We start from the raw sequence: 24,136 nt of genomic DNA, 5'->3' as shown, positions 1-24,136 counted from the left end.
ATACATTCATTTGGTGGAATACCTGTGTGATCACCCAAATACTGAATATACATTGTTTCCTACTGAAAATATGCTAAAGAAGTTGGTTATACTTAGTGTCAACAACATACATCTTTTGAAGCTGTGTTAGCTAGTTTAAGAGACAAAGTAGTGTAAAGAAAAGCTTGCATTTTAAGATATTTTAAACCTATCGTTTTTAATTAATTGCCTAGTCTTCAAAAAATAAATTGAAACCTGACTGACTATATAATTTTAATATTTGAAAAATTTCATCAGGTTTGTACAAAAGAGAGAGGCTATTGAAAACTTCTAATCATACAGACAAAAATGTGACTAAATAAAGATTTAAAAAGCACAGAGCATTTTGTAAATCTGATAAATACTGTGCAATGCTTTAATTTACTGTGGTAGATACAAAAATCAAGAATTTATTAACAGATCATATATAAAAAATGTACATGAATTTCCAGCTGTTTAAATTAACAAAACATAACAGTAGTTTTTTTTTTAAAAATGAGGTATTACACTGTAAACCAAAAACAGAGCATAAATAAATAAAGGCAATGTGCAACTTAGTGATAAATGGTTATAAATTTCAACTTAATAACAACAGACAACAAAAAACCTCCAGTTATTTATGGAATTTGTCATTTAAAAATTTGGCTTGCTTGTGTACTTTTTATTTAAAAGTGACATAGCTATCAATATATAAGTATATCATTAAACATGCAGACCAAGCCAACACAATTTTTCCATGAGTCATCTCTACTAAATAAAAATTTTGTTTACATTTTAATTAAAACACTTAAATCTGGTCTCTTATACATGATTCTTTCGTGCTTATTAGTTAGTAGTAACCTACATTAAACATCTTACTTTCTAAGTTCAAGCAGTCTGAGAGAAAAGCAGTTTTATTTGCATATGGATTTAAAACAGAGCGAAACCAAACCAAACCAATATGCCTTTAACTCTCTTAGGCTTTCCAAGATTTTTAAGAAGAAATACTTTTGAAATAATACACCCAAATGGAAAAGCAGAGTCACTTCCATCTAAAAGGGAACAATAAATGAAATAACACCTTTTCCTCAAAGATTTATAGGTTGGCTTCAGAACTGTAAAGAGAACAAGCTGATTAGTTCCTCCACCCTTGAAGAGTTCTGCTGGTTGGGTGTAGGAAGCACAGCAACAAGAAAATAGCGTAACTCAGAAAGAATTTTGGGATAGTATTATTTGCATATGAACCATATGCTGGTACTAAATGCTGGTTTCATTATTATTGCAAATATAACTTCAGAGTTTTCTGAAGGAAAGCTGTCAAAGTATAACAGAGAAGTCTTGATTGGGAAATATTTGTAACATGCTAATAAAACTGCTTTGTTTGATGTAATAAGAAAAAATTCCATTTACTGTCTGACTTAAAATGCAATTTCTTTTTACATGCTACGGTATTAGAAACTCAAAAAAAGGGTACTTTTGAATTTACAATATTCGGAATCCAGTGAAAAACAAACATTTTGGCCAAAATGTTGAACTTTATTTTTACACCAAGCTACATCATTTTGACACAAATGTTATTATCGTACTCACTTTTGTCAAATACTTTTATCCTACCTTTTCCAAAAATTAGTGTTTCAGTACAACTGGTGATCAAAAAATGTAGATATGTCTTGTTCATCAATCAAAATATATATAAAAGTAGTTCTTTTCTTTTGTGCTTGTAACTGACTTAATTTAAGGATTAGTAAGATCTGATTTCTTTTCTAATATCTTTACCCTTAAGAAGAAATGATCATTATACAAATACAGAGTACTCAAGTTTACTGTCAATGTACATGCAGACTAACAATAATACTTAAAAGAATATAACCTTGAATCCAATTAGTCTGAAAATACTCTTGTACAATCATCTTTGTTGATTTGTAAAAGCTGTATACACATCTAAAACCCTGAATTTACTTTGTAAAAATAAATCTTTAGCAATAAATGGCACTATCAAAATTCCATTATTCTCAGGCTATTATGTAGTTATTTACATGCTTTTCAGCAACAGTTGAAAAGAATCTTATAGGACCAAAGCCAGTATATCAAAAAACCCTGTAAACTGCATTTGCAATTATACTGTTGTTTACATCTATATGAAAATATGGCTACATGCCTTATGTGAAAGATAATGTATCTATTTGCTTTGCTACTGTGTGCTAGTAGCACACTGTCTGCCACTGGGTTTCAACTATGTCATAAATGCATTCTTCACTGCACTTTACTTTCCCAGTGGAACACCTGTGACAAACTACTGATGGAGAATGATAAAGTGCTATAAAAAAGAGGGACTGGACCCACACTTGTCTCTGCCATGTAGTGCTTTCCTCACTCAAGCAATGTCCGTGTTTATAGAAAATCATGCCTTTGTTGAACATACTTCATATTTGATTTTTTTTTTTAAAAAAACTGTTTTAAAATTGGTGAGCTTTATGAAAGTGTTTTGAGACAGAAACATGAACAGGTTAAAGGCACAATAAGAGGGAAGTGAATGCTACATATAAAATATATTTCAAGTCTTCTAGGTTACTCGAGTCCAAAACCTTCTGAATTTGAAATTCCAATAATCAATTTCTGTTTCAGGTCTTTTTTGCTCTTGTAGGGGGGAAGGCAAAGTTGATTGAAGCAGGTATGGGCCACAGGCAACCTAGGGAAATGTTTTTTTTCAAAGATAATAAGTCTTACAAGGCACGCAGAATGACTGCTAAGCAACTTTTAAAAATACTAGGACACATACATTCAAACCTATTTTACAATGCTAGGAGATGACTCATCCATTTCTTTACTTAAACGTTTACTGAGTACCGGACTATGTATCAGGCACCATTATAGACACTAGGACTATGTTTACAGACAGGACAATCAATGTCCTTGCTCTCATGCAAATTTTATTCAAGAAACATTTTTTGGGGGGGTGTCGGATCTGAATTTGAGTACTGCTTCCCCCACTTACTAGCTGTGTGACCTTGTTGGAACTGCTTAATATCACTTCTATAAGATATGTGAGGAACTCACTGAAGAAATTATGACTTTGGCTTTACATGGGAAGTTGACATTAAACTGGGTCTATAAGAGAGGTAGCAAGCACATGTCACATATAAGGGGAACAACTTAAAAGTATTGCAGAAGTAAGGCACAAAATGTATTTAAGAAATTAGCAAACAGCCTGTTTAAAGATGGAAGAAATGTAAATTGATAGGCAGCATGTGGGGAAAGACTATAGAGATTTATTTGATAAGCTCTGGATTCTAGAACTTATACTGGTGGGGAGCAATAAAGCTATGAGGGGATACTTTAAAAAGTTTGTGGAAAAATGGAATTAAAAGATATTATGACTCTTTCCACGAACTCTTTGAAGACCCCTTGTATTTTTGCCTAGGGAAATGCCATGATCAAAGCAGAGTTAAGAAAAATGAATTTAATAAGATAAGCTAATTAGAAAGGAAAGAACCTGAACAGGCACACCAGGAAGGAGGCTATTTAAATAAGCTAGAAATGAGGTGAAAAATAAATATACCAGGGTAGTGGCAGGGAAAGCAAAGAAGAGATTCTAGCTCTAAAACGAAAGGAAGAACTGAAAGGACTCAGGAAATGTTCAATGTATAGGGTGGGAGAAAAAATGATTACAATCAAAGTTCCGTCTACTCAAATTAACTTTAGAAATTGCAAGGTGTTTGGGAAAAGGTGTAAGTAGATCAGCATTAACACTACTAGAAAATAATTTAAAGCCATCTTTACCATCATTTTATACATGAAGAGCACGAGATTAAAAAAAGGACTAGTAGTAGAGGTACTTGGGTTCTAATTACAGTAGCCATAAAAAAAAGCCCCGCAAAGAAAGAAAGAAACCCTAACTCAGTACTTTTCCTAAAAAGGAAATACACATTTAAATAAAAAGGAAGGTTAGACAACATACTACTACAAAGTGGGCTAGGTTCTAAAAGAGACTACAAGGCAGTTTGACCTAGCACACTAAACAGTTGATGGAAACTACTTATCAGTTAATGTCTCAAAAACTAGAGAACTTTCAGCCAAAGGCTCATTTCAAGGCCATATTTACTCCAAAGATTTTTCTATGAAAATGACTTCAGATTGAATGAATCCCTGATTCCAAAGTATTATTATAATAAGCAATAAGCTACAGACTAAAACTAAAATTATAATCTGAAAATTTACCAGTTAGTAGAAGTTTCATTCTTTGAGATTTTAAAGTTCAAATCAGCCATCCCTCCTACAGGTACCCTGTCACTTCCTGTAGTAAAATGTAGCAACTTCTTTTGAAGATCAAGAGGAAATCCAAGCACAACATCCCAAAAGTATCTAAAGAATACCAAAGGAAATTTATATAAAATGTCTTGACAAACATCCTTCAGATCATAATAAAGTAATATAGAGTTAGCTGGAAGGAAAAAACTTAAACATACAAAATAGGCCTATTGTAAAATTAAAGAATGATGAGCTTCTATATATGAATTAGAATTTTGACTAACACTATTATAAAATAACATTTTTTAGAACATTATATAAGTAGTTCAACATTGGATAGATAGTACAGAAGCCATTTTTCTCCTATCATATAATTTACAAGTCTTAGTTTTTAACACAGTGCTGTTAAAATGTTATTTATAAGTACAGCATCCCTGAAATTCTAGTTCCAAAGTCATTTTTTAAAAAAGTAAAATCTCTATACTTTTGTAGAAACTTATTTATCTAATTTTCTCACAAAGGGATTACTAAGTGATTTCATATTTAATGTTCTCATATTACTTTCTAGAGATAAAATAGGACAGTGTTGGACTCTACAATGTTTCAGCTCAGTTGATTCAAAGATGGTAAGTTACAAAAATAAACTGCCTTCTCTTTTATTCCCTCTTCCACAACCCTACTACCAGAAAGTATAAAGAGCTCACCGTATAGTTAAGTCCGTTTTTGCATAGCCATCATACTGAGTACTTCTCTGCAGAGCATGCATATCCAGTTCAGGACTTCCACAGACCAGAATTTCAACCTCTTCTGGACGAAGCAGCTGCCGATAATTATTTAACAAAAATAATAAATAAAAATGATGGCTTTAAATGCAATTGGAACTATTTTCACTGAATCAAATCATAAAAATCATGCCTTCTTTTATAGTAAATCAAACCATTTTTGTTGAAAAAAATCTTCTTCATTTATATTTTTCCTACTGAGGCAAGATATTTTTGCACCTGAAGGTATACAAATCTTATACAATTGTAATTAGCAGTCTGTCAGAAAAACAAGCAAATGACTGAAAATGAATGCAAATTATTCTTCCCTAAAACCCAGCATGAAGCTCCAGCATTTGATCTGCCTGCCTCCTCCTTCCAATAACACGTCCTATGGGCAGTGTAGAGTTTGGGTACTTGGTTACAATCTGTCTTGTGTCACTCACTTGTTTTTTCACCTTTTAGGTGGCTAGTCTTCCACTTAAAGAGATTAAAGCTCTTAAAAACAGAGACCATGCTATGCCATTTAATTCTTATTTTCCCTTCCTCTACCCTCACAACCACCAGTGCATCACAGACAAAACTTAATTAGAGCTCAGTAAGATGCTTCTTCTTCAAAGATAATTTCAACAACAAACATGTAACAAAGCTTACTCTAAAATAAGCTGGAAAGAATGTAAACTACCTTTTCCTGCCCCAAAGTAACCTCCATAGTTAATTTCTTTCTCCTATGAAAAATAATTCAAATGAAAGACCTTACTCCAATCTCTCATAATAAAATTGCGGGAGACACACTTGGCATAATGGATTGTGCCCTGGAGCACATGTTAACTGTTTTCTGTGCCTTGTACCTCAGTATTAAGACCCTGAGAGTCCATGGGTTTCTTCATCCACTCTACTTGGGGAAAGTTTTTAAAGTCCTAAAAGACACAGTGTAAGACATAGCAGAAGAAGAGAAAAAAATGAATTGACCGAGGTTTTTGTTTTTCACCTCTAAAGAATATAAGCTAAAATGGGAAAATTATTTTTATTTCTAGCTTAATTTTTAAAAAGTATAAAACATTCTCTATTTTAAAAACGTATCTACTAAAATATTTAAAGAATTACTTGCCAATATGATTGTATCACAAAAGTTAACTGAAAGCTTAATTTAAAGTTTTAAACTCACCATTAGGGCATTTGAAGCACACACACTATGAAATCCATAATAAAATGCAGCAAACTGCTTGTAGATGGATTTGTTGAGAAGGAAGTCAGTATAAAGCTGTACATATTCTGGAAAGCAATTTCATATCTGTTAAACAGTAAAAGTAAATGATAAACACTAATTCATTTTAATTAAAAAATGGTGTCCAACGTACCTTTCCTATTTTGATTGGTAACTGGAATTTTATCACCACCTGGCTTTAAATTATAGGACTTAATTATTCCAAATTCTTCTTGAAAAACCTGATGGGAGATGTCATCACACATATTTATTGGCATGGTTGATATCAATGAACAGGTTTGCAAAATTGTAAAAGAACAGGTTCCCCCCAACCCCCACTTCTAAACATACAAACTACAGAAAGGCTAAGCTCTTGTGATATTTGTATTAAGAATGAAGTGTCATGAAAGCAGTAAAGTTTTAAAAACGTAGGGCTCTAACATAACACTATCTGTTAAATACTTTAATGATGTCCACAAAATTTGTGTAGCCATCTAGATAGTATTCAGATCTTTGGAGCTATGTGGATCACTGTAATTTCCATCTCCCAATTACTGTAAGGGGTACTGAAACGAGAGAGTTTTGATCTGACCCATTAGGTTCCAATCCTAACTTCTTGTGATGAAGCTACAGGAGAAACTTATTTTTGGAAGCTGAAAGGTCTGAGAAAGTAAGTGAGTCAAGGGAATATGTGACTGCCTAGCAGAGTAGCCTTACCCATGGTAAATTTCTTTAAGCACTTTCATTGACTGCTCATCTACTTGCGCCTGATTCACCGTCTTTAAGACAGGGGATTTTATGTGTTGACTTATCCTTGTTCATCTTTTCTAACAGTGGATGTTTAATAACAAATGGCATTTTTCATATAAGAAATATGTTAACATATAAGAAATAGGTTAACAGCTATTTGCCCTTAATATTACCTGGAATGTTGAATAGAAATCTTCTTCAACATTGCCTTCGTATGATAAAAGTTCACTTAATCCATGGGCCAACTCCTGTAAAAAAGAAATATGTTATCTGTCTTTTTAAATCAAATAGCATTACCTAAGAAGGCTAAGCGGATGTACTACAGTTCACTTACATATGAGGTAAAGAGTAGATAAACTCTTTCAGATTTTGAAATAAATACTTGAGATGTAGTTTTCAGGGCACAAAATGCTTTTTAATGATTCCTACCATCCAAAAGCTTGGGAAAAAGTCACTACAGGTCATATAAGACGAAACTTCAGTTCAAACCACAGAGGCATAACTCTGGGGTCTATTCTTAAGCAGCAAGCCAAGCATATCTCTAACATAGTTTCCCATCATAATTCTCTGCTATCTGCTACATTATTATTTATGAATTTCTACTATTTATCACTTTCAATTTATATTCTTACAAAAATCTGCTAATGTTTTAGGATTCATTTTTAAAATATAAAACACACAGTTCAAACATGTTAAATAGTTTCTACATTACAGTTACAGTGCCTTCCCATACAAAGAAAAAGCTGAGAACACTGGAAGAAATGTTTTCTTACATCATATTATAACTCGAGTTATCCATGGTCAGAATTTAAAAATCGAAAAACTGACCAAATATTTCCAAAAATTTTTTGTTTTATAAAAAAGTTTTAATTTATAAAAAATTATTAGATAAAAAGATAAGTAACAGCATAGTTAGAATAATCTTATGTACTTTACATAATACATTTTCCACTCCATTATAACCAGAAATTTTCATACAAATCTAGGCTGGCATACATTTGATGACTGTCATCATTTACCTGTTAATAAAAACTATGTCATTGTTCACATAAGGCAACTAGAGCTCAGAAGGTTAAATAACTTATCCAAGTTCATTGAGCTAATAAGTGGCAGAGCCTGGATTCAAGTTACTGCCTTTCTGCCTTCAAATTCTGTTCTACTATGCTGTAAGAACTTAGGAGTACTGCAAAATGGGTTACGTGTCTCTGTAAGGAAGGGGAAAGGTAGATGAAGAAAGCAGATGAGCTACTAAGGTAGAGGGAAACCATATTTTAAAATAATAGCATTAGGAGGACAGAGACTATGCAGGCTATGATAAAGCGTTTAAGGAACAAGATGTTAGTAACTTTATACTTACAGGCATAATTTGACATAAGTCATCAATGGTAACACTGCAGATGCCTACTGGTATATTCTGATCACTAGGAATAATGGGAGGACTCAACAATTTCTTGTAACAGCAGGGAGGGAAACGAATATCCAAGGTGATGCTGTTATAAACAGCTAGTCCCATAAGCTATGCATACTAAATGTTAAGCATTAACATAAAATCCATGACAACAAATGAGTTTTGAATTATGCATCAGTCTATTTCTTGCATACTTCTTTCAGATTTAACACCAACCTTCTAATTAGTACCACATACTTCCTTTCCCCTCTTTCATTTATTTTCCCTTTATTTTACACAGCATAATTCCTTGATTACCAAAATCATGTAAAAAGGAAGGGTTCAGTTGATAGTATTTAATGATTTACCTTAAAAAGTTTATCTAAGATCACAATAGACAGCGACTTCAGACATTTCTGTAAATTATTTAACATATAAGAAAATGTTTTCTAAATTTAAACAAAGATGGTGATTTTATAAGCAGCAACATTTTATTCAATAGAACTTACTGCAGAACACACTACTGAAGATAGCCATTTTAGCTATTTTAAAGTTAAATACAGACTGTGTGAAGAGCTAAGCTGAATAACATATAGGCATACACACACTACTAATAAGCTAATAGGGTAAGTAATCTACAATAAAACTTGAAAGGCTTATGTTACTTGAAATTTACTTAATGTGTCTAAGTTAAAAAGTTACAGATGTTGTATTTATAAACTGCCCACTTGTATTTTATTATTAGTTATATGGTAGAATGTAACATCCATTTGCTTAAAGCGGGGTTTTAGATCAAATTGCAAAATATTTCAGCTGTCAATTATTATATAATGTTATTAAGGAAGTAATTTTATGGGTTCAAAAAGAAATCTAAACTTATGGGCTGGATAAATTAGCAAAAACAATTTTTAAAATTGGAAGACTGCCAATATTTCAATTTGCTAAGGCAGAATGAAGGCTGATAATAACTTAAGGAATAGATATGCCATTTTATAGGTAACCATGTAAACAGAGACTGAGCAGTATGTTCGAGGGGACAGATACTGAAAACATGTTCTAATATACTTACGTAATTATGATAAAAGCAGTAACAATCATAACCACAATAATGACTGTAGTTAACATTTATGATCATCTACTATGGTAATGAGTACTAAGCATTTTTCATTCAAAAATTTTAAAATTTTATAATCTTGAAGGCAGGTTTTTCACAGATGAAGTGGGCTCACAGGATTTGTTACAGGGCACTCTCACATGCAGAAGCATAACATTTCTTTTCACACTAATCAACCTGCTCTGACTGAAACAGGGCTAGGGATCAGGCATTTCTTCTGCTGGAGCCACGGAGGTGCCATGTGGGGCAAACAGTAGAGTTCAAAAACCCTGCACTATGTACTACACTGCCCTTCTTAATCCCAATGCGCCTTTGGTATAGGCAATCCTACTTTTAACATGTTGTTATATTATCTCTCTCCATGTAATCTTCGTAACATTTTACAATTACTATTATAGGGCTTACTATAACATTTCTTATAAACTCAAAGGCTTTATCATATTTTAAAATTGTATTAGAAACACAATACCATCAGAACTACTAGAACAACAAATCTTTGGTCCTGAAATTTTAAAACTGCTGATATTTATGGAACAAAATATATTTTCTCAATGGCCATGCCTGTTACTTCTCAATTTTCAATTCTCTTCATCTTCGATAGATACCCAACCAGTTACATAACCACAATCTACTATCATCTCATGTTTTTCCTATATACTATCACATTTCTTATGGCATCAATCTTGCTTTCTATAGGTTTTCTTCTCTGTGTGTGATAAATACACAGAATAATGAAACAGTAGCAATTACAGTAATTTACTTTTAGATTTAATTGTTTAATATGAAATATACAACATGTAAACATGCTTAATATGCTTTTTTGGGTAATGACTGGATAGAAACTAATGTCTATTGCAAAAGAAAAAAATTGGCAAATTCATGATTTTTTTGTATATACCACTTTAAAAATGAGATAGCTAAGACATAATACTTTATTAAAAATATCAGAAAGTCCAAATATCACCCAAATCAACTGTGACATAAGAGTGTAAAGCAGGACTAACATATATATCAGAAAGGTTAAATAAGTCATAGTGTAGTGAGAACCATCAATGACTAGAGCCTTCAATGAAGTTGAAACATTCAACAAATAATTACTGCAGACAGAATAAAAACAGAAGTATAGGAACTGTTAAGGATTCTTCTATATTAAATTCTATATTGTAGAATTTGGCACTCTGGATCTTCAGATGTAATATATTCACTCATGTGTCACTTAAAGACAGGCATACCGCCTGAGAAATGTGTTGTTAGGTGACTTCGTCATTGTGCAAACATCGTAGAGTGCACTTATGCAAACCTAGATGGTACAGCCTACTACACACCTAGACTGTATGATATAGCCTATTGTTCCTATACTACACCACTGTTGTAAAAGCAGTCAGTTGTTAACCAAAACATCTTTATGTGCCACATGACTGTATATACAAAATTTCAAATTAAGTTTACTATCTCAATGTGTAGTTTTGTGCGTACTACCTTTTCTTTCACAGATCTTTCAATTTCCATACACTTTCCTCAGGATTTATTCCAACAAATGCAACAAAGACAGACATCCAAAGCCCTCCATAAGATAGCTCTTAATTCTTTTTCTGGTGGTATCTTCCATAACTCCCACTGTGCTCACTGTAACAAGCCCAGCACAATTCAGCCTTTTTACTTGCTATTCTCTCAGCCTATAATGTCCTACTCTTTCTCCATTTTTAAATCTCTACCTTCTCTGGGAGGAATATACTGTATTTTTTTCTTCTCAGAATTCATTAGTACTCAATGCCATATGGTCATTTGACTCTGAGAACTGACGACTCTGAATTGGTGGACATCTGTCAATTTAGCTAGTAAGGTTCTTAAAGGTAGGATTTTTTCCCTTTTGTTAAAAGTACGTATCTCCAATGCTTGTTCACTTATTTACTCTGCCCTCCTTTCTTCCACAGAAATTATATTTCTTTTTTTTTTTAAAGATGACCGGTAAGGGGATCTTAACCCTTGACTTGGTGCTGTCAGCACCACGCTCAGCCAGTGAGCGAACCGGCCATCCCTATATTGGATCCGAACCCGGGGCCTTGGTGTTATCAACACCACACTCTCCCGAGTGAGCCACGGGCCGGCCCAGAAATTATATTTCTTAAAAATTTAAAAAGCTAATGTAGAAAGTAACTTGTCCAATCTCCCACCCAATGCCCTCCACAATACACCTGATAGGAATCAGAGGATGGAATATGGATTCATAAAAACACTTTAATGCTATACGTTTTAAATATCCCCCATTCCATTCAGTTCTCAATTTTTATGGATGCCTTGTTCATGTCTCAGGATGTGGAGGCATATTAAAGAGATAGATTTAACTCCACAACTTCAGTTTAGTAAACTGAGTGGAATAAGCACAATGTGAAAAAACAGAAAAACACTTCATTGTAAGTGGAAAAAACTTTGATTTAAAAGAAGTCTTAAATTTAAGATAATTTAGATCACATGTAAATTAGGAAATATTTTTATGATAAGGTTTTCAGAAAAAATCCCAAAATAGTCATTCCTTTAATTAATTAAATATGCTGACATTATACAGCTGTGATATTACACATAATAAAGATTACTGAAATCTATTAGTAAATCAGACAAGAATGTTTAATTCAAATAAAATGGATAAAGAGAACAGTTTTCTAAAATACAGATAAAATATTTTAAAATCTCTAGTCTATTAGCACCTCCTAGTGGAAAGTTTAAAGGATACAATTCCAACCAATCGGAATTCAGAATAGTTATCACATTTAAAGCTGCTAAACCAATGGCAGTGTGAATCCTTGTGATATGTAAACATGCCTGAAAAAAACCATATAATTTTATTATTGACATGATTTATTAAAAAAATCAGAATGGTAAAAATGTACATGACATCTCATCTATTAGAAGCAAATTATTTCAGCAATAGTTCTGTTACAAACAAACTTTCATGCCAAAAATTCCACAGATTCTTTATTTAAGGGACCATATATTTGCAAATCTAAGCAAATATAAATATATACATATAATTAAGTATAAAGAGATGGCATTTTATTGTTCATTGACATCCCGAACCAAGAGTAGGAATGGGGTAAAAAGATAGAATAGAAATTAATCAGATAACTTTATAAAAACTATAGTTTTATAGTTTATAAGTTATGATCAAAATTAATTTTGAGAATTATCTAGAGATTTCAATTTATCTATATCATCCCTACTTCCCACTATCAGAAAGATAATACACATACGTATATGTAAAAAAACTAAAGAAAAACACTAAAAACTCTCCTTTGGAAAAAACATTTAACAGTTACTAAGGATTATATAGGTAGTTTCTCTATATAAAATAAAAATTTCAAAGGTTTATTCTTTCTTTAAAAATTAATTCATAAATTTTTATCTATGAAAATGACTCATTACTTAATAAAAGTCTTCAAATACTAGTGTAGAGCAAATTATAGTTGTTTTTAATTTCAAATATTTTTTATTTCAATATCAAATTAATTTTTCATGCATTTGTCTTATTCAGGAAAGACATGAATGCTTCCTCACAAATGCATACTTTCAGTCTTGATATTTTTTTGTGTAGGATTCTCAGTAAGATAATTAACATTTCAATCATCAATTTGGTCAATTTTTAAAATGTAAATAATAGTTCTTAAACAATTATTCAACATTTATGGTTGACAAAGTCTGTAAAATCATAGAGTATGCTAATAATAAGGGTGACCACTAGAACTCTAACAATTATGAAGAAATACTGTTCATAAAGGTTAGATTAAATACGCACCATAATCTGGATGAAAAATCTGGCGAATTAGAAGAAGGAACCATTCTTTGGTCAAGCCACCCATATCCAAGCCAGCTTCCCCTACAAATGTAACCTTCAACTTCTTTTTCAAATCTGCTCTTTTCCGGGTTAACTATTTGAAGAAATTATACAGTAGAGGAGAACAAAGGGCAGTGGAAAAGGGAAATAACTTTTTTAATTCTGGGAAATAAGTTAGACAATCTTTGTCTTATTTACAATGTCACAAAACTCGATCCATCCATCCAACCAATAAATTTGCCAGATACTGTGTGAGCTAGGTGTTATCATGTTTATTTTAGAGATCAGGGAGCAGAATTAGAGAGATCAGGTGCCTTGCCCCATGTTACTCCCGCCATGTATCATATTGCCTCCAAAATTTTAATGTAGCAGACTATAATATAAAATAATTCATCTTCTTTTATTTTACTCTCCTTTGACACTAAAATTACAAGAATCACATACCTAAATCAGTCATTATCTTCTAATCAGCCACATGAAGGTTTGGCTGAAGCAATGTACATGCAATCAAAGTATGTTCTATGTTAAAAATTTCAGATTACTTAAGGGACCATATATTTGTAAATCTTAGCAAATATAAATATACATAATTTAAATATATAGAGAGGGCATTTTATTGTTCACTGGTATCCTAAACCAAGAGTAGAAATGGGGTAAAAAGACAGAAGTTAATCAGACAACTTTATAAAAACTACAGATTTATAGTTTATAAGTTAGGATCAAAATTAATTTTGAAGATTATCTAGAGATTTCAGTTTATCCTCCTATAGGCCCACTATACCCTGCAGGTCGGACTCCTAATTTCATAGGTGAGTGATTTGAGGCCTGTAGAATTTAGAACGACTTTTTACATATCTAACTAGTAACAAAGGTGGGTCTAAAATCCAGGTTATATACTAAGAAACATTAATTACTCATTTTCGTATTCTATATCAAATTCTTTTCTGGAGAATTAACAACAAACCATTAAAAAACATACAAAGAAATGTAAGGATTAATTATACATATAGAACTGATTTTAACTATGGTATCAAAATTTAAGAAAGCACACATTGGCATACAGAAATAAAAAACAGCTTAGTAAGATTTTAGTAATAAATCATATTGTAGAATTTATTTAAAGCTTTAATCAATTAATACCATTTTGGAATGAATTATACCTCATCAAGTGAATCGCTAACCAGATGTGTCCTCCTTACTTTCATATTTAAAAATAACATATTCATGTCAGGTCTCTGTCTTCGAGATACTTTATCCACCAGACTTTGCTAATTAAATAAGAAAGCAAACATTTTTACATTTATGTAAAATATAATTTCACTTAAAACATTTCAAACACTTCAGTAAAATCATTTAATTCTTGTCTACGCCATCTCTCATATAAACAATTTCATAAAAACAATTATACACATTTTGATATGTGAAAATGCCTTATTATTTTATTTTGCAACACTGATACACAAAGAAGATCCAAATGGAGAAGCAAAAATAACACACCTTCTATAGTAAAGAATGTTTCATTACAATTCCCATTCTCATCCCTTAAATAGCAAAGTTTTCTGTTTAATAAATGCAAACATAAAATAGAAACATTTAAAACAAAGTATGTACTTCTGATAATAAACCTGGGCTTAGGCTTTTTTACATACTGAGTTTATCTTAAAACCACAGTTAGTCTATTTTTAGAAATAGTTTGTTAGCATTTGTCAAAGACCTTAACAATATTCACACCCTTATAATTCTACTTCTGGGAATTCTAAACACAGAAAATATTTCATATAGTGAGATGTTCATCACAGCATTATCTATAAAAGCAAAACTTTAGAAATATCCTACGTACATATCTAGCTAATGGAATATAATACAGCCACTAAAAAATGATGATTATAAAAACTGTGTAAATACTGTAGTCCAAGGAAGGTACAACTGAAGAAAGGGGAGAAAACTGTGTATACAATACTGCTTCAACTCTACTGCCTGTTAAAGATAATATATAGAAAAATTATGAAAAAAATTTACTAAAATGTTAATAGTTATGCTTGGGTGATGAAAATACAGTGATTTAAAAAAACCCTATTTTTCCTGGTTTTCAAAATATAAGCACTAAGTATGTAAAAAAAACAACATATTTAAAAATATAAGAAATGTCATCTATCATATAAAATCTACATACTTACATATTTATTTATCTAAGTAATCAGACTACCTCATCATCTTTGGTAACAATAAAAACTAATTATCGTGCAGATTAAAGATGAACATTTCAGACATTTTAAGAATATGCAGTAACTTTAATAGATAAAAATTTAATACTCCAAATCTATATAATTTAAGGCTATGTATGATTTTGTAGATTACTATACTACACCATGCTAATTCAGAGCCTTCTCCCTCTCTCCACTATCCAAAGCTAAAGGCTTTTAACAGCTTTTTGCTTCTCTGGGTCCTCCCTTACCAAAGAGATCTATATTCCTGGGACAGTATCCTACGTCATGGACTGTTTTCTCTACGCTTTCCTATCTTCTGTTCCCAGTCTAGCTCCTGGGGAGCTGTCATACTGGAAATATCCAATAAACAAATTTATACTAGGATGTTAATGGTAAACAAGCATAGTAGCTACTCCTCCCATCAGGAATTTATATTTACTAGAAAATGCTCCGAATGAAAAAAAAAACCCCAACCGTGGTAGAATTCTAGACGGTCTGACTGAGAAAGGTATTTTAGGTCAGAGAAGCTCTTTTGTGACTTTAGATTGTACCATATCAGCTCTTGCTTACACTGACAATCTATAAGGCTGTCCTTGAGTCAAAATAGTCACCAGTCATTAAATCCGAGTGGTATGGCGGTTTACAAGTTAAAATGTTGGGAAGTACCTACAAGAACTGATAATGCCTCTTGACTCTCTACTCATTTGCTTCCATGCTCTGTGGAAGACCTAGCCTATGACAGAGTCTATACCTGCCACTCTCCTACTTTCAAGAAGAAAAATTCCACAAAAAAAGATATTTGATGTCTTAAGTATGAGTGACGCAGAAAACTGCTCAGAAAAACTTAAAGTTCTAGCTTTTTAGATTTTTTCCTATAAATATACAAAAATCATAGCCCATGGTGAAAAAGTACTTAAAAGGCACATGACATTGTACACATGTAACTAATAGAAAATGTCATGACAAGCTATATAGATTAATCTTTGAGCCAATATCTTCCCAAGATCAAGTAACAATTCTTGTGCTAAATATACCTGTTTAAACTCATTCTTCAGGGGGGTAGTGTGGCTTTGAAATTCCCTTGGTAGGCATAGGCAATAAACTTTCTTCTAATATTCTCACACTCAGTATAAGCTGACTTTGGGATGTCACCAGTCACTCAAATCATCTGTCCTTCTCTGTGACAGAAAAACATACTCACCTTCCGGGAAGTGAATTACTGAAGAATAAACATTTCTTATTTTTTATAGAATTTTGAAGTATTACAATTATGCATTAGGATTCTTTTTATATTCTTGAACAAGTCATGGAAATTATTTATTTTTACTCTATGTTTCTCTTTTGAAGAAGATAGCCAAGATTCCCTCTAATTTTTAAAGTTATAAGCAGTCATGTCACACAAGCAGATGCTTGAAATACATGGGCATTTAAACGTATAGTCTAGAGTTCTAATTAAAAAAAGCTCACTGAATCTGATATCTAAAATACATAACTTTATTGTGCTTTGCTGAAACTGGTGGTAGAGAGTGGTAAGGACAGGCCCAGAGATAAACTTCATCCTGCTCTACAATTTGCCTAAAGTCAGCCTGATGGCTATCCTAGCTTCTATGAGCCCACACGCATTCTGGTTTCTTAAAAACCAATAAAACATCTTTCACCTTCTTTGGTCATATTTCTCAGTTTCCAAGATACATAGTTTTTGTTATATCTTCTAATTTTTTGGCTGTTTCTATTTGATTTTCATAAAACCTAGAAAATGTTTTAGTGGTTAGAACGGTTTTTCCTTAAGAATACTCCTTGCTTCACTGTAGTTCTCACTGGCACTCTGCTGGTCACCTGGAGCTGGAGTATGGTATCTACAAAATGAGGCCCAGTAAGCTCCCAGTAATTTGGATCTGTGAAAAGCATTTAATTTTCCTTCTATATTTATAATACACTGAGAAGCTGATTAAAAGAAATGAGGAGTGTCTTGTCTCCCATACTGTGGACAGGTTTAAGCACTTTTGGGGGGAGTATAATACAAATTTTACTTTTAACATTTCCTGATTATGCTAGAACAATTCACAAGACATTTGACTTATTTATTAAATTATTTACCATATTGATTATAGTCAGCATAAATATGTTTTTATAGCTGGCTTACCCTTGCGATGCTTATCATCTGTTGTTCTGAGTCTCTTTGAATAATGATTTTTTTTGCAGCTATAGAAATAACGAATGGGTACTGACAGAAGGAAAACCTGCTCAACAAGTGAAAACAGAAAAAGCAAAATGGTGTATTTTTAGCAAAATTATACTAAGGGCATCTAAGGTACCCCTTCTAGCAATATAAAACATTACTTTTGATTCGTGTTTTACCATTTACAAAATGATCTTATATGCATCACTTTTTAAAATTCCCACAGCCCTGTGAAGAATGTATCATTACTAGATGTGCAGTGCCTTTATTCTCAAAGGAAGCTACATCTAATGTTCTGAAATGTATGCTAATCACTTACATAGTTTATAAAGATAATTTCAGTTTACATAGTGTATCATCACCTATAAAAAACACGGCTAACACCAGAACCAGGTGGCAGAAGTGTTAATGAAGGAGGATTAGGACAGAAAACTCATATGCTCAAACTAATATAAGAATCCATTATTATAAGGCTATTTCTGATGTGTGAGCTTCAGAAATGAAGAAATCTACCATTAACTACAGTATGTAAAAAACAAAGTAATAAAATAAAAGTTAGGGAAAAAAAAGTATGTCGCCATTAGGGCTGTATTTAGTGGTACAGTAATATGAAATAGTATGGATCTGTAAAGACACAAGGTTATGATCAAAGGTTATGAAAGAAACCTCTCTCCTGGGTCAGAGCTCATTCTATGCTATGTACAAAAGCCACAGACTACACAGAGAGAAATGTATTTATAAAGAATGAGTATGGCAGCAGTGACACTTCAGAAGTTAGACTCCTATCAGAAGTACTGCAATGAATCCATCATTTACAGTTGGAATCCATCTGAGCATAGTCAGGTGGTACATTTGTGATCTGGGGTAAAATGAAGTTATTATGAAGAAAAAGGAGATAACTCTAGTGTGAATTAAAAATGAGACAGCTTTGGGACAAAGCTATTAATAAACAGTAGGAGTTGTTCAGTACTAGTGTATAATTTGAATCACTAAGGCTAACTAAAAATTTAGAAATAAAAAGAAAATGCAATGAACTTACTAGGGTATATACTGGTTTTATTATGCTTTAAAACCGTGCTTCTCAACCTTTCCTTTGTTATAGCATATAGAAAAATGATACTATGTATATAACACAGATAAATATATAAGGCTGCTCATGGCCAAGGATGACTTGCCCTAGGGCCCCAGGTCCCCTTCCAGGTTCAGGCTAGCTGCTCAAGGGCTGAAGGGATTAGAGGATCAAAACTATGCAACTCATTCTTGGTACACCAGTGCTGTGGCACAGTCGTTAGAGACAGCTCTGCATTTAAGGATTTTGTCACTGAAATAAGCAAAGTAACACTGAAGCTGTTTTATTGTTGTGTCTACAACATTAAAATTATATTAAAATGGGGGGGAAAAGTATCTTTGTAAAATAAACTTTGCCAAGAAATACCCATCAGACTGACCAGGGTTATCAGAACTTCAAATCTTGTTCAGTTCTGATGTTTAGATGTGGACTAAGGTATGTCCAGAAGGCCATTTTATGTTTTAAGTCAATTCTGATAGGGTCCCAGGAAAGTATAACCAATTTATGAACTGATCTGGCTTTTTGATGTTACTTATATCCATACCATATCTCTCATTCTCCTTTACAGTAAATGCAATCTCCTGGATATCTCATGGTCTGGGAATAAGTTATTATTAAAGTCTTGTTAGTTTAATCCAAACTAGAATTGTGGATAAAAAGTGCAGTGTATTAAAGAATTTGGTCAAGGGTTTTGAAAATATATTATATTATTATAATAAATAATCTGTGGTGAAGCCCTTTCTCTGTAACATCTACCCTTTTCATACTATATGTAAGGGACAACCACTTTTTCTACAGAAAATAAGGGAGAAATGGAGTGAATGTACGTGTGGTGTGTACATTTGTGTGTGATCAATGTGTTACACCAGGCACTGGCAAATTATTGACCCTGGGACTAATATGGCCTACCATCTGTTTTTCTAAATAAAGTTATTTAGGATACAGACACACACATTAACTTACATATTGTTTAAGGCTACTTTTGTGCTAAAATAGCAAAACAGAATCTGTATAGCTCAAAGGGCCAAAAATATTTACTACCTAATCCTTTACAGAAAAGTTTGTTCACCGCTGTGCTGGATGCTAGCACACAGAAAAATAAGATATAAGAAACTGCATACTACAATAGAACCCTTCCCTTCTTGAAAAGATGCTATTAACCAAACCAAAACCAAATTAACATCGATATAAATTCAAAATGTGGCAGCAGAAGAGAATGCTTTAACAAAAAATAATGATATTTCAAGGCCGGATATCTAAACTATATTTATAAGTTTATATGTAAAGGTATGTGTACACTTTATTTATACAAACTTAAAACTCAGTCATTATTTTGAATAGTATTTCACTTGGGTGAATAATCAAATGAGCTTTTGATCATACCTGTGAGAGTTTCCAAAGCTCTGCCATGTATGATATTCTTCCATGAGATCAATGTGATCCAATGTAGAATTATAGAAATCAGTATAAGGAATAAGGGGAGGGTGAACCAAATTGTTTGCAGTATCTGTGAAAATAAATTCTAACATAATGATCTTTTCCAACATGCACATGGATTCATTCTAATAATATCATTTTAATGTCTACCTGATAGTCTTGACCTAAAAACTCCTATTTTAAACAATTATAGCTCCAAATGAAAAATGTAATGTTAAAATTGTCAAAATGCAGCCAACAATTTTTTGTCTTAAGAAAACTTGTGATATAATAGTCCCTTTAATACTAAAAGGGATTATGCAGATGGCCATCTACTCACAAATTTCCCATCACTGTGTTTTCTCTTAGGGGTCCTCAGTAATTAATGGCAGTTCCTGTATTCTCAGAAACCACTACTACTTAGCAGATAATATGCACTTACTAGCCATAATGTAGAATACTGTCCAGTAAAAGGCATAAAGCTTTTTTCATGCTTATAAATTAATTGTGTGAGGTGATGGGTATTTAACTAGCTTGATTTAATTATTCCACATGGTATTCATAAATTATAAGATCACTTTGTACCTCATAAAGTCACACAAACAAATTGTCAATTTACAATAAAAAAATTAAAAAATAAATTGTAAAATCCATTATCAAAACAGAAAATAAATTAAACTCTCTCCTTCAAAGGAACGGTTTTAAATTTAAGAATGCCTCTATAGTACTTTGAGATCCTTAAGGAATGTCCCTACTATTTAACAAAAGATGATAGAAAAATAAAAACTTACTAAGTAAAGCCAACACTTTAGATGCTGATGGAATCCACCAGGAACACTTTGTTATAGGGGGAAATTCTTCAGGCTTGGCAGGAAATAGGCGTAAAGAAATAAATTGCAGCAATCTCTCTACCAATTGTTTGAACCTCTTCTGGGATAATCTGGTAAAGATTGTGAAATAATTCCAATCAAAATTCACATTTTCTATTTTGGCAATATATTTGTTAGATGTCAAACTATATCCTATACACACAAAATTTAGACTATTCCCCAAAATACTATTTCTTAAAATGCCAAATTTTTGAAAAGATACAAAATCTTACCTTGAATACTGCTTCTCAATTAAATAAGAAACAAACACCAAAAGTACTATAAAAAGTTAGTATCATACATTTAATTTTTAAGACTTTCAATATTCAGTCAATCCTCTATATTCACAGATTCTGTATTTGCAAATTTGCCTACTTGCTAAAATTTAATTGTAACCCCAAAATCAATATGTGTGCTTTTGTGGTCATTTGCAGACAAAGAGGAGTAAAAAATTTGATTTGCCTGACATGCACATTCCCAGCTGAGGTCAAACAAGGTGATGCTCTGCCTTCTTGTTTTAGTGCTCATGCTATAAACAAGTGTCCTTTACGCAATCTATCTGCTGTCATGTTTTTCATATTTTTGTGTTTTTTGTTGGTGATTTCGCTATTTCAAAATGGCCCTTAAGTGTAGTGCTAAAGTACTGTCCAGTGCTCCTAAGTACAAGAATGATGTGATGTGCCTTGAGAAATACATGTGTTAGATAAGATTTGTTCAGGCATGAGTTATAGTGCTGCTGGTCAGGAGTTCAATGTTAATAAATCAACAGCTTATATTAAATAAGGTGTCTTTAAACAGAAACACTCGTAAAGCAAGGTTATGTACTGATCAGTTGACAAAAATGTGACCAGAGGCTCATAGGAACCTAACCCCGTATTTCCTCTAGAGGCAGTAATTCAGTGTTTGCGGTGACTTTATAGAATATAACTACACTGAATAATGAGAATTGACTGAATTTAAAATTAATTTTGGAAATATTTTGCCTTTTTAGCTTTTATCAACTATGGAGAAAAGTAATTGTTAATGTGAATATAGTTCTATGAAAAAAAGTATTGTGCTTTTACAAACTGATATTGATGGCTAACCTGTATTTCACAATGATGTTTTTCAGTGAGGAGAAAGCACCATGTAAATAACAGTGAATTTATTGATATATAGTTAGTAAATAAAAAGACACACATTAAAATAGTAATGCTTTAAGCAAATCCAGTCTCCAATTTCGAGATATACAAAAAAACAATGATAGGAATGTGCTATATAAAAAGGGAAAGCAGTGGATAGAAATTCTCAACAGCCTGCATAAGTAAAACGGGTACTTACATTAAAAACAGATTTTTTAACTATCTTCTATGTAGTACTAAAGTATATTTTTATAATTGGCTTTTGAAGCACTGTGAATTATAAGCATCATTTCTAAAGACCTGAAAACATTCAAATATATTTATTGTAAAATTACTAATATCAAACTTAAAACTGTGAGACTATAAACGTTCTTAATATCATAGAATGATTTACTTTTTAAACCAGTGAACTAAGAAATGATGGTCAGCTTCCACTAAGGTAGCTATCTGTCGTAGCAAGTGAGCATAGATGACATACGTAGATGTGTTATTAAATTGAGGATTCTGAAAAAGATATTAAAGATAATTGTGTTAAAGTTTTGTTAACATGTAAGAGAAAGACACCAAGCTTAATGAGTTAAGTGGTAAATTCAGAAAACGAAATTTGAGATTACAAAATACTTTAAAACAATAATCTATTTGTTATTTAATTAACAGAGACTTTGAGCCTTGTCTCAGTTAAGACAGATCTGAGTCTAAGGGCTAGTGCTACTTTTTACTAGCTGTGTGCCCTTAGGCATGTTCCTTAAACTTCGAGTCTCAACTTTCCTCATCTGCAAAATGGAAATGATAACTACTGTCTTAAAGGTTGTTTAAAACAAAAAATGTATAAAAAGCACCTAGTTCAGTGCCTTCATAAATGGTGGCAATCACTATCATCCAATTAAGCAAAAAACCTGGGTTTTCCCTGTTAAAAAAAAAAAAAAGAATGCTAGAAAAAGGAAATAAAAGCTGGTTGTAAAACTTTTGCCACTTATAACATGAGTTAGCCACGTATCTCGCAAAGAACAAAGAAGCTCATAACAGCTTCTCACAACTTTTAAATGTTAAAGAGACATTGAAGGAGTGCTTGTAATCTAGGCAAAATCTCTAATGTTTCTAAAATCTAAACTTCTATCACAATGTACACTTCAGCGCTTCATGAAAAAAATGAATGTTACTGAAAAATAAACTAAATTGTGAAAAATAAAAGAGCACCATGCGTTTTACAAAACTTACTTACTGGCATTAGGGAGTGACCCCAGTTGATAACTTCATCTGGTAATGGCTCTTAAGAACAACAAGATATCATGAGCAGAGCTTACTGCTAATATACTCACCTAAAAATTTGAGCTTCATGTCGTTTTTCTAGCTTTCAGTATCTCTATGCATGTTTCCTCTTTCTTTTTTTCTAGTTTTGCCTCTTTCTCCTCTTATCTACTTTCCCTTCTTACATCACTCTTTTTAACTACCTTTTGGCCATTTCCTCCCCTCTCTTCCACTTTTTCTTTTTTCCTCTCCCAACCTTTGTCTATCCCTACTCTGCATATTTCCTTTTATTGGGCATGATATTATAATATCAAAATATTGAACTAAACACTATCTAATTTAGTATAATTTTTTCTTACCTTTAAATGAGATAATATACAATGAACAACTTTTATAAATAGTAAAGAATAATACAAATGCAGTATGCTAGTTATAATGATCACATATTTCTTTCTCAAAAAATAATTAAAAACTAAAAATTGTTTTTCATTTGTCTGAGCCTTATTTTTGTATCTATAAGTCAATACCTCAAGAAGAAAAAGTTTATCATCTTTGCTTTATAATAAAGCAAATAAAAACAACTACTTTTATCTTTCCATTATAATGCTAACTTAAGCATTATTGAAAAATTACACAGAGAAGTTAGAAACCTACTAGATGGAGAAATGAAAGAAACTCCCAGAACCTATTAAAACTAGTTACAAGAAAGGAGGTTTGAATGCAGGATGAAGTGC

The 24,136-nt window shown here is 32.2% G+C and overlaps 1 protein-coding gene across 1 annotated transcript in view; it reads right to left on the bottom strand.

The window, feature by feature from the left end:
• Positions 1 to 338: 338 nt before the first annotated feature.
• Positions 339 to 24,136, bottom strand: part of HECTD2 (HECT domain containing E3 ubiquitin protein ligase 2) — an 82,134-nt gene continuing 58,336 nt past the window's right edge. The window contains exons 8-21 of the mRNA XM_008574238.1: positions 22,549 to 22,658; positions 20,956 to 21,104; positions 20,132 to 20,255; positions 17,644 to 17,740; positions 14,454 to 14,561; positions 13,255 to 13,387; positions 12,196 to 12,284; positions 8,321 to 8,479; positions 7,137 to 7,211; positions 6,368 to 6,455; positions 6,175 to 6,281; positions 4,950 to 5,065; positions 4,216 to 4,359; positions 339 to 2,686 (exon numbers count right to left, since the gene is read on the bottom strand). Coding sequence (XP_008572460.1) covers positions 2,566 to 2,686; positions 4,216 to 4,359; positions 4,950 to 5,065; positions 6,175 to 6,281; positions 6,368 to 6,455; positions 7,137 to 7,211; positions 8,321 to 8,479; positions 12,196 to 12,284; positions 13,255 to 13,387; positions 14,454 to 14,561; positions 17,644 to 17,740; positions 20,132 to 20,255; positions 20,956 to 21,104; positions 22,549 to 22,658 — 1,620 coding nt within the window. The 3' untranslated portion in view covers positions 339 to 2,565. The remainder of the gene's footprint in view (positions 2,687 to 4,215; positions 4,360 to 4,949; positions 5,066 to 6,174; positions 6,282 to 6,367; positions 6,456 to 7,136; positions 7,212 to 8,320; positions 8,480 to 12,195; positions 12,285 to 13,254; positions 13,388 to 14,453; positions 14,562 to 17,643; positions 17,741 to 20,131; positions 20,256 to 20,955; positions 21,105 to 22,548; positions 22,659 to 24,136) is intronic.

Source organism: Galeopterus variegatus, unplaced genomic scaffold (assembly GCF_000696425.1).
Source record: "Galeopterus variegatus unplaced genomic scaffold, G_variegatus-3.0.2 Scaffold1017, whole genome shotgun sequence".
NCBI lineage: Eukaryota > Metazoa > Chordata > Mammalia > Dermoptera > Cynocephalidae > Galeopterus > Galeopterus variegatus.
This window is presented reverse-complemented; position numbering and strand designations above follow the sequence as displayed.